Source organism: Ambystoma mexicanum, chromosome 6q, assembly GCF_040938575.1.
Source record: "Ambystoma mexicanum isolate Mex_15411 chromosome 6q, UKY_AmexF1_1, whole genome shotgun sequence".
Taxonomy (NCBI): domain Eukaryota; kingdom Metazoa; phylum Chordata; class Amphibia; order Caudata; family Ambystomatidae; genus Ambystoma; species Ambystoma mexicanum.
This window is the reverse complement of record NC_090937.1, coordinates 13,678,260-13,689,905: the sequence shown is the minus strand read 5'-3', so window position 1 is coordinate 13,689,905 and position 11,646 is coordinate 13,678,260. Positions and strand designations below refer to the sequence as shown.

General features: G+C 48.4%; 1 protein-coding gene across 1 annotated transcript; it reads left to right on the top strand.

The window, feature by feature from the left end:
- The first annotated feature begins 1,464 nt into the window (after positions 1 to 1,464).
- On the top strand, positions 1,465 to 11,258 carry ALDH1B1 (aldehyde dehydrogenase 1 family member B1). The gene is made up of 2 exons (XM_069630370.1): positions 1,465 to 1,541; positions 9,271 to 11,258. The coding sequence occupies exon 2, from the start codon at positions 9,275 to 9,277 to the stop codon at positions 10,823 to 10,825; it is 1,551 nt and encodes a 516-aa protein (XP_069486471.1). The 5' UTR covers positions 1,465 to 1,541; positions 9,271 to 9,274; the 3' UTR covers positions 10,826 to 11,258.
- The last annotated feature ends 388 nt before the right edge of the window (positions 11,259 to 11,646 follow it).

Here is an 11,646-nt window from a genome sequence, read left to right as displayed (position 1 = left end):
TCTTCGCTCATCCGCCTCCAACTCCCTCAGGGTTAGCCGCTTCTCCAAACAACGAGTTGGGGGCAGATCTCTCTCTGCTGCAGGGGCCTCACTCTGGAACAGCCTTCCTGCCTCCCTGAAACTCGAGGAGAACCATCTCCGGTTCCGGAAGCACCTCAAAACCTTCCTCTTTGCCTCTGCCTTCTCTCCCCCTCTCCCCTGCTAAACTTACTGAAACTGCACTGAATCTGCAACTGGGCCACTCACCGCTCTCGGTCCTTGGCCCAGCCACTCTCCCCTGCACTGCCTCCCTGGCAACCCCCTGCACTGCGGGACTGTGTCTGTATCCCTACAGCCCCCCTTCCCAGCACTTTTCTGCACTTATCTCACACTTGCCACTAGCTGGCCCTTGTTATTTATCCTGTCTGCTCTTAACCCTGTATTGCACTCTCCCCTCTCCACCTCCCTTTTGCACTTTCCCTTCCCCTCTACCCTTGCACTTGCGCAATCTGAATGACTACTGGCCTAGTAGGATCGTTGTCTGTCTCCCCTTGTTTCCCTCCCTCCCGCCTCATCGCGCCTTGAAACACTTGCGTATACGCGCGTTACAAATGCCATATCATATCATATAATGTTGCAATTATATTATAAATGGTGCACACCTTTGAAAACTAAAAGCAGTACTTGAATATTCCTGATTCCAATGAGAGTACAGAAATTAGCACACGAGTTCACAGACATCCTGATAAAAACGCTGTAGTGGCCTTGTGGTTAACTGCTTCATGCCTGATTATAACGATCTCGGTTTGAACCAAAGGCAGTCCAGTCCCACTAAAGAATTAATTGGGGGAAATGGATTTCGTCAGATGAGGAGAATTGGTTTGCCGGATCGCAGACCAGGCAAAAATCAATGCCATCAAGGTAAAGAAATGCAGAGCAACATGAGTACAATTTTACACTGAGAGTGCTACCAACGCCAACGGGGGCTCTACTCATAGGGCCTCATTACGACCCTGGCGGAGAGGGTTTTACGCCAGTGTAGTGCATGGCGTACCTCTCCGCCATACTACGAGTTTCCGTAGCGCCATGGCGATTTTTACGCCTGGTTTTTCCGGGCGGAAAAATCCATGGCGCTACGGGACCTGTTGTTAATTACGCCACCGTAATTTACGGTGGCGTAATTAACGCCTTCCCCACTCCCATTATACCCTATGGGGCAAAAATGGGAATGGGGAAGGGTAAAATGGGGATTGGGGACTTACCGCCCCGCCAAGGTCGGAATGGGGCGGTAAGTCCGCCAACCCCCATGGCGGAGTTGGCAGCTCTGCGCCATGGACCATGGTGCAAATTGCACCATGGTCCTCCGCCAGGGTCGTAATAGTATTGATTTCTGACAGCAGAAGGCGAAGCTCTAACCTCGGAGGGTGGCTCCTAGGGGGCGTGTGCTGTCTCCGCCCCCTCTTCATCTATAAGAGGGAAGGCAGGGGTCGGAGAAAGCTTCTTCGCTGGACAGAGCTGTTTCTCGAAGGACTGTCATTGATAAGACCGCCGTCCCCGGAAAGGTGAGGGAGCTCTGTATTTCTTGTTTGTCCTATGGCTGGTTGCGGTGCTATGATTGTAATGGTGGTGGCGCGCGAGTTCAGTTTAAGCTCTGACGAGAAGCACAATAGTGCTTTCATACGCCTGCTAAAATAATACCGTACGGTGTGCTCTTTTTAACATAAAAATTGGAGGCTACGATTCAAACGAATCGATGGGTTAGCGAACGGAATCCCAGGGAGCTGTGCAGCTTAAGGCAGAGGTGACTGCAAAATCTTCCAGGCAGTTACTGTACGGCAGTCATAGAGCTTGACCACCCACGCGTTCTCTCGCGTGACCATTTTGCATTAAACACCCGTTTCGTTATCCTGTCTTGATATGTAGCCCCAACCTAAACCCAAAATCCATTCTTTCTGACCACGTCGCATCCGCACTAAATCAGGAGGCACCGGTTAAGGGCGCTGATTTCGAACAGGAAATGGTTGCTGTTTTGTTTTAGTACTTTAGTGCCCCAAAATTCGCCCCTTTTACCCACGCCAAGTTTCCCACATAAAGGGAAGTCTTAAGTTGAAATGCAAGTCTCGTCGCCGACCGTAAAGGGATGGCCGCCAAACATGTTGCGCCACTGGTTACTTTTGTTACAACTTCTTTGGTCTCCCAAGGTGACCACAAAGCAAGTGCCTTTGCTAGCACCAGCTTTCACAGACTCCGCTTAGTTTAAAACCTGGGCAATTCTGTAATGGGACGCCTTAAATCGTCCATTCTTGACCATAAGGCGAAAAGATGTGCTACCTGACAATGCTCGAACATTGACCCTTAAAGACCTCCTCCCCACGCACACACTGCTTGTGCATGAAGCAGGCTTGAAGGTGTCCGTTAATGTTGGCAGCTGCTGTGCGTGCTACGTTATCTTTTAATAATGACCGCACATGCAATTCCACAAAAAATGCTGGATTTTTTTTGCTCCAGATTGCTCGAGTTTCAATAAAATGAAATAACATGTTATAATTACGATCTTTTAAATCTTCACTTCAAAACTGCTCAAGGTTAGCAAGTTTGATGGGCGCACGCAGCCTTCGCCATGTGTAGCTGCTCACTCTGGATTCCCTTAGTGAGTGGCATCTGTCATTGGAAGCACTGTGGGAGGACAAACTCGGCTGCATTGCAGTTTGCATTCTCATTCATGTGGGGCTTCATTTGGATGCAAAGCTGCTCCGTTTGTGCTGCTATTTGCAACCTAATGTAATGGTTTGGCAGCGGAAGGTTCGCTAAACATACACAATACAGTGACACAGTTTGCGAACACTTAATATGATATGTTATGTTTAGGGGTGTAACTTACTAACTTTGGCTTCGAGTAAGGTTTGCAGTAAGCATGGGCCATGCAAGTCCATTCCCGGCAGGTGCAGTCTCTCACTCGCGAGGCATGGGCCCTGCAAGTCCATTCCCGGCAGGTGCAGTCTCTCACTCGCGAGGCATGGGCCATGCAAGTCCATTCCCGGCAGGTGCAGTCTCTCACTCGCGAGGCATGGGCCATGCAAGTCCATTCTCGGCATGTGCAGTCTCTGTACCATGCAAGTCCATTCCTGGCATGTGCAGTCTCTCACTCGCGAGGCATGGGCCATGCAAGTCCATTCTCGGCATGTGCAGTCTCTCACTCGCGAGGCTTGGGCCATGCAAGTCCATTCCCGGCAGGTGCAGTCTCTCACTCGCGAGACATGGGCCATGCAAGTCCATTCCCGGCAGGTGCAGTCTCTCACTCGCGAGGCATGGGCCATGCAAGTCCATTCCCGGCAGGTGCAGTCTCTCACTCGCGAGGCATGGGCCATGCAAGTCCATTCCCGGCATGTGCAGTCTCTCACTCGCGAGGCTTGGGCCATGCAAGTCCATTCCCGGCAGGTGCAGTCTCTCACTCGCGAGGCATGGGCCATGCAAGTCCATTCCCGGCAGGTGCAGTCTCTCACTCGCGAGGCATGGGCCATGCAAGTCCATTCCCGGCAGGTGCAGTCTCTCACTCGCGAGGCATGGACCGGCAGGTGCAGTCTCCCACTCGCGAGGCATGGGCCATGCAAGTCCATTCCCGGCAGGTGCAGTCTCTGTACCATGCAAGTCCATTCCTGGCATGTGCAGTCTCTCACTCGCGAGGCATGGGCCATGCAAGTCCATTCCCGGCAGGTGCAGTCTCTCACTCGCGAGGCATGGGCCATGCAAGTCCATTCCCGGCAGGTGCAGTCTCTCACTCGCGAGGCATGTGCCATGCAAGTCCATTCCCGGCAGGTGCAGTCTCTAACTCGCGAGGCATGGGCCATGCAAGTCCATTCCCGGCAGGTGCAGTCTCTCACTCGCGAGGCATGGGCCATGCAAGTCCATTCCGCAGTCTCTCACTCGCGAGGCATGGGCCATGCAGTTGTGTAGGAATGCCGATGAGTCACTAGGCAACGTGCATTTGTTTGCTCTGAAGTGGAATACAGTGTTTGATATTAAAACACGTGTATGGGGTTGCTTTTGGTACTCTAGTTCAGAGAGGAATTGCCATAGCATTTTGGTGCTGGACTGCCCATGTGGGCGGGACAAAGACTGATATGCAAATAGATATTTCCCATTTGTGAAAGGTACAGTGAGCAAAAAGCGTGTGCTGCAAACTCTCATCTCAGAACAGGTTGTCATGCGAGGTTCTTTCTGGAGAGCAGCGCCTTCTAGCTTCTTTGAAGTGTTTGATTGATATCATGTTCTGAAGTCTGAGCTATAACTGCAATCAGGATTTACTTTCAAAGCCTGTGTACAGTCAGCCTTTTCTGACCGTTTCAGTCCTGTCTGCATAAAGTGCTTCCTATTTCCAAAGAAGTAGGAAGCAGGGGACTCGAGGGCAATGAATGGAAAACTTTTAATGAATCCGATCCCTAATTGACTGGGCTCCACTAAGCAGCCAGACACGTGCTCCGGGTGTAGTTCTTGCCGGTCCAATTTTTTGGGACGAGGATTTCTTTGTGATGCCCGTTGACTTGTCCCTGTTTTCCGAACTCCCCAGCAATACTGTGAGGAAATGCCTAAGAAAACCTTTACCACGGCAAAGACGTCTCCGTGACCGAGCATAACCGCACAAAGCACCTCCCAATTCCAAACATATGTAAAGTGCAGAAACTAGATACCGGCACCAAAAGGTGTATGGGGCACAAGACACTACTTTTTGAGCGGCACCCCACATGTCCTATTCACCAATACTTGAATGTTCGGTTTCTGATCGTGGACTGCTACTGTTCTGATTAAAATCGTGATCCGACTCTGGGCCAGTTGTCAGTATGCCGCGTGTCCTTTGCCGCCACCATACCCACCCGGGATGCCACTCACCGTCGGATCACAAATGAAATGCACGTGCCCACGGTTCCTAAAGGACGGCGAGCGTAAAGGGACAATGAGAACGTATGCTCATATAATACGTTTTACTTTTGATTTGAAGCCCAAAGTAAAAGGGCAAAGATTATGCATGATATTGTCTAGGGCACCACATGGCTTTACGCCCCTCACCCCCATTGCAGAGGGTGAAGGGACTGGTGAGGCGCTGCGGTGCCTCAGAGAATGGCATACGCCACGTTGCCTAATATATACCACGAGATTGTGTACATTCGACAGATGTGCTGTACAAATCCCAGAACACCTGTTTCTTGAGTGGCTGGAACACATTTTTTTCCTTCACTACCTTTTTCAGATGTGTAAAACGGAAACTTTTATTTTGAGAATTCCTTATTTGAACCAGTGTAAACTGTAAATGTTGAGCAAAATGCTTACTGCTTTGCGCATTTCACAAGTAGGGATAACGATACAATAATTGTCTCTGGTTTCTGCACTGAGCAAAACTCGTATTACTATTATCCCCTTCCGAGTACGGCTCTCAAGTCTGCGCTATTTAAAAACCAGCACATCATTGCCTGTAAAAGGTGGCCAATTTTCATAATTGGTTAAAGTACATCGCACAAGAAACCTTTGCAGAAAAGATTTGGTCCCTTCAAAGCACACTGTCAATATATGTAGACTTGACACACGTGAAGATATTTGATAGTTTTCGCTATTAGATGATTCTGTAAGCGTACAATGTAAAAATGATCACGGGGCGAGAACATGGGAGACAGGTGGATTGGGGGGCGGGGAGGGGGAGAACACGGGATGATTGTGGTTCGCTTTTAACACACCCTTGGCTGCCAATAGCCTTGCTAGAACCTATGTATGTTCCCTCCCACTACCTGCCCCATCACACACCCCCACGCTCCTGTGACTCTTTCTGATCTACCTTCTTAAATGCTTCATTGCAGTTATAAAACCCAATCCTGGCGTTGTAAAAATTATTAGTCAAGTGTGCCATTTGATTTTTATGAGCCGTGTGTGTCCTTGCATTAGTTCCTTGCACTAAATTCCCGCTATGAACCAGCATTGGCAAAGCTTACCGTTTCAGCTCTGGTATAGGCATTCACCAGGCATGTCCATAATATGCCCAGGTACAGGCACCATTTGTCACCTTTCACCATTATGTCAGTGCTTGGGAACATGGCAAATCCATACCTATACAAAAGCCTAAACTGTCAGTGCTGTTAACGCTGATCATGAATGCCCACAAAGATTGGCATGGCTGATCTTTATTGCATGCTGGCATGTAAAGTAACATGCCATTTGTGAAAGAGGAGAGGGTTGTTTTACTACACCACATGACACCAGGCGAAAGTATGCATCTTGCTCGCTCCCTTGAAGCCGATTAAACATCCGTTTGGTCATCGCAAATTTGAATGGAAGTGGCCATGACCTTCCGTAATTCATAAGAAAACGGAAAGATACGAAGATATTGTAAACATACTAAACCATGGAGGCAGAGCGGCGCGCGGGGGAGGACGGGAACAGTTGAGAGAATGTAAACACGCACATGTTCAATTCGTGGGGAACTGGATGCACGTGTGCCTGCATTGTGTACTCTACATGGGCTCTCCCCTCCACACGTCCCTTGTGACCCGCCCCCTACAATATTCGTTTAGTGGTTCCTGCATGAGGGATGACTGCCAGGGTACTGAAGGGGAGAGCGGGTATGAATATCGGCCGCAGGGTAAACTTCCCAAGATTGGGACAGAGCCACTGACACGTATCCTCATGTTTGAGGAGAGCAAACATGGTTTGCTATTTGTCAAATACTAAAGTCCCCTGACCCTTGTACTTCACCAGCTGGCATGGGGACATTTGCAAGTCCGCTGTGCCACCAGTTTCATAACACTTAAACCATGAAAATCGCAGAGTTCGGGAGAGTGGCCGAAGTGGTGGCTGGTGATGTTTATTTTATTTGGGGGGAGTTATACATATTTCCCATGGATGGAAGCAACCAAGCATTGTGAGGGAGCCCAGATGAACCAAAGGGCGCTCAGGCTGGTTCGGCCCCTCAACTCCTAACCCCCCTCACCTCCAAGAAAATAAAAAAGGAACAGGTTACAATGGTGCATTTTACAGCAGCCCTCTAGCAAAAATTGGTGAAAAGGTGTAAAGCCAGTTTGTAATGAGTTTTGTAGGGCAACACATGAAAAATCCACTAGATGTACGTCACAAACAGAGCAATGAGCATTTTCCAATGCATATCCATGATGCCTTTGCCCATAAAACATTTCCATGCTGGCTGCTCAAATATATGCAAGTATTTCCATATACGTTTTCCTAATAAAGTTGCTTTAACCAAAATAACAGTAATGATAGTAAAAGAAAGCATGGCCATGCAGGCTCTTCCAATATATTCTAGTATCCCCAAGTAAGGAATTGGCTTTGCCAGTACAAAATGCCATGGCACTGTAAAAAAAACACGACTAGATTGATTGAACTAATGTAGTCTTTACCCTTGATGGCAGTAAAAAATGCTATCCCACAGTAAGAAAACCCTTCCTCACTGTGTGCCGCTACAGCCCCATATCAGAGGCCCCCTCATTGGCAATGTACACATGCATACTCTTTCACCCACTTACCCATGCAACAAAAATTTCCCCAAAAGCATTTACAGACACAAACCCTCACAAATATGCATACACACATTTGATCTGTACTCTCGATACCCCCAGCCTCATACTGCTTCATCTCCCGCAATGGCCCTACGGCACCTGTGCAGTATGCAATGGAAACCAGGGAGAAGGGAGCGGTACACCCCATTTCGGTGCCGCTGGTTCGGTGCAGGCCGATTCGCTGCGGCCAGTTCGCCACGGCCAGTTCGGTAACGGGATGTTTTGGCGCTGGGATGTTTTGGTGCACCAGTACATGCATATACTTGGAGGGATTAATTTCCCTGTAAAAAAAAGTCTCCACAGCATGAGTGCCAGACAGAGCAAGTAAGAAAAACATATGTCTCCATAGTTGGATGCTTGCAGTGCAGAGACTCGTGCTGAAATGAAAGATAGCCATTTCAGAAACGCGCTCCTTTATTTTCAGTGCACGTGTGATCGAGTCATTTCTCTTTGGTTGCAGCCTATGGCCAATGGTAGGTGCGCCCTGCAAACTTTTAACCTAGGTCTTGCCAGCATGAATGTGGAGATTGCTGCAGGTTAGAGGGAGTGCCAACGTGTCACCTCTGTGGGCAAAACTAAAGAAATGGGAGGACTGAGGAACGTGTTTGCAAAGGCAGTGATGCGGTGTTTCTCCCGTTAAAAGATTATTACAATAACTTTAACATGATAAAGGGAAAGAAGGAGTAACTGATAAACATGGATTAGATGCAGGTGGGGAAGGGGATGCTGGTGCCTCTGAAAGGCATGCCGAAGCAGGACATTTCGGTGCAGCAGTTCGGCGCGGGCTGCCGCGCCAAACCGGCCGCGCCGAAATGTCCTGCTCCGGAAGGGAGAGCTTTCCGGTTTCTGCATGTGTGCTCTGTTTCTGGAACTCCTCCATTTCGTCATCTCTGGGCCTCTGAATTGAGGTTCAGGAATGCCCCTACACACATTCAGCCCTGATGTACCCGAGCCTGCATCCCCAATGGCACAAATAAAACATCCCTAGCCTTGCATGGCCGATTGGGCATATGGGCTGGAGTACTGAGCCATCAAATTGAAACCACATTTCCAGGTACTGTTCAAGCCAGCCCAGGAGCACTCCCTCAGTTGCTTGCTGAAGATGCGGGAGCATAGTGTTTTCACTGGGCTGGTTTGGCTCCTCCATTATGGGGGACGGGGCAGTTCCCGTCACCCATTTTGGATGTGCTGCATTGGGTGGTTTGTAGTGAAGTTTTATTACGTCAAGTACAATAGTGTACGCTTATCCTTGGAAGAGAGTGTGACAGAAGAATTTGCATCTTGCACAGTCTAAAGTTGCTAAAAGTAATTTTCTTTGAGGTATCTTCTGCGCCGAGGTAAATCCCAATCGAAAGATGAATCCACGATCCCCAAACCCTGACCTTCCATTTCTAAAGCAGCACGTTTGCTTTGCCTTGGCTCTGCTTCCCTTCGTTTGCCATTTGAGCTCGCTATTTCCCACATGTGTTCTGTTAATGAAAGGAAGACTTCCCAGACTTACCCTCCCCTCCCCAGGAAAATGATCATTAGCATGGTTTCACTCTGATGCTTTTCCTGTACGTTAAAAACCTGCAGGAGGGTAACGTAATGGTTCAGAGAACGATGTGGCGACAGTGCACTTGGGGCATTATGTATTGAGTAAAGCAACAATGGTGTCGGGTTTGAACAGTAACTTAACTCTTTATGTAAGAATGCACTTTACATGTTGCTAAGCATGTTTTATTCTCAATTGCAGCAACATGCTTCGCCTCCTGATTCCACGAGCCTCCTGCCTGCGCCCTAAAGTGGCATCCTTTTCCACAGCTGCGATTCCAAACCCACAGACCAAGCCAGATATCCATTACCACAAACTATTTATAAACAATCAGTGGCGGGATGCAGTCAGTGGCAAGACCTTTCCAACCATTAACCCCGCCACAGGAGAAGTAATTGCCAATGTAGCTGAAGGGGCCAAAGCTGATGTTGACCTTGCTGTAAAAGCAGCAAGAGAAGCCTTCAGGTTGGGGTCGCCATGGCGATGCATGGACGCCTCTGAACGTGGTCGCCTTCTGAACCGCTTAGCTGATCTGGTGGAAAGAGACCGGGTCTACCTGGCTTCTTTGGAGACCCTCGATAATGGCAAACCCTTCACTGAATCCTATGTCTTGGATCTGGATGAAGTGATCAAGGTCTACAGATATTTTGGCGGCTATGCAGACAAGTGGCACGGGAAGACCATTCCCATGGACGGTGACCACTTCTGTTTCACTAGGCATGAGCCAGTGGGCGTTTGTGGTCAAATAATTCCATGGAACTTCCCATTGGTCATGCAGGGGTGGAAGCTCGCCCCAGCCCTTGCTACTGGTAACACAGTTGTCATGAAGGTGGCCGAGCAAACGCCGCTCTCTGCCTTATACTTTGCATCCCTAATCAAGGAAGCTGGCTTTCCACCGGGAGTGGTTAACATCTTAACAGGCTATGGACCTACAGCTGGCTCTGCCATAGCACGTCACATGGACATTAACAAAGTTGCGTTTACTGGTTCCACTGAAGTTGGTCATCTAATTCAACAGGCAGCAGGTGAGACCAACCTGAAAAGGGTCACATTGGAACTGGGAGGCAAGAGTCCGAGCATTGTCCTTGCAGATGCAGATATGGAGCATGCAGTTGAGCAGTGCCACGAGGCACTGTTCTTCAACATGGGGCAGTGCTGTTGTGCTGGGTCACGGACCTTCGTGGAAGAGCCGATCTATAATGAGTTCCTGGAGAGATCTGTGGAGAAAGCCAAAGAGCGAAAAGTGGGCAATCCCTTTGATCTGGACACCAAGCAAGGACCGCAAGTAGATAAGGAGCAGTTTGAGAAGATCCTAGGTTATATTAAAAGTGGACAGAAAGAGGGTGCTAAACTGATGTATGGGGGAGAGCGCTTTGGCGACAAAGGTTTCTTTCTCAAGCCGACTGTGTTTAGCGATGTGAAAGACAACATGAAGATTGCAAAGGAGGAGGTGTTTGGCCCAGTGCAACCAATATTCAAATTTAAGAAGATCGAGGAAGTTATTGAGAGAGCCAACAACACCAGATATGGGTTGGCAGCTGGCATATTTACAAAGGATCTCGACAAAGCCCTGTATTTCACACAAGCCCTGCAAGCTGGCACAATCTGGGTGAATACCTATAATCTTGTGACCGCGCAGACACCGTTTGGTGGCTTCAAAGAATCTGGGAATGGAAGAGAGCTGGGAGAGGATGGACTTAAAGCTTACACAGAAGTGAAGACTGTCACCATCAAAATCCCCCAGAAGAATTCCTAAGTGGATAGTGCAAGTAATAGGTCCTGGCATTCTAGACTACCACGTTGTACTTGTTCACCCTTATTAAAAACGGTATTTTGAAAACTATTTTCATATACTTAGCAAGTGTATTAGTTCCCGCCCTGCTTCTTAACCCCGCCATACAGATGTAAACCTGCCATGCACACGTGGACCAGCTCTAGATTACCAAACATCAATAGGCATTATAGCCTAATATGTATGTTCTCCTGTATTCCATGAAACATAGGTGTTCTAAACTAGCTTCCTTGGATGATCTGAAAGAAATGGCTTTCAAAAGCCTGTCGAGGTTTACCTTTCCATTCACATGTTGTCTTGGCCTGCGACTCTTGTTGTGGACTGCGTATTAGTTTAGTGGTTCGTTATTGTTGCTTGGACTGTCACTGTTTCTGTAATAAAATTTTTTCTTGGAGTGCTGATGTGTGCTGTAAATCTTTTCATATTTTCTTCCCCAGAGTTCCAACTTCTATTTTCATTGGTAGCTTGACCCCAACCCTATACCCCACACTTCACTGGGAGGGGGAGGGAGGCGGGAGGCGTTATCCACACGTCGGTTACATGCAGTGGAATGTGGCTCTCATCTTGATGAACTATAATCGATGTTTCTATTTGGACTGAAGTAAAATAGGCTTTTGTTGTCAGCGAGGCCATGCAAATCACACCAACAATATTAAATGAATTGGAAGAAAGGGTCGGCTGGGTGCATACAAAATGGCTCTAATCCAAGATAAACCTTCTTTCAGTCGTCTTGTTTCCAAAGAAAACTGTCGTTTTTGTTTTGGTCACTGTAATGTGGGCGGCTC

Bases quoted from the DNA above. Each gene is read 5' to 3' on its own strand.
- ALDH1B1 (XM_069630370.1), top strand. From the start codon at position 9,275: ATGCTTCGCCTCCTGATTCCACGAGCCTCCTGCCTGCGCCCTAAAGTG.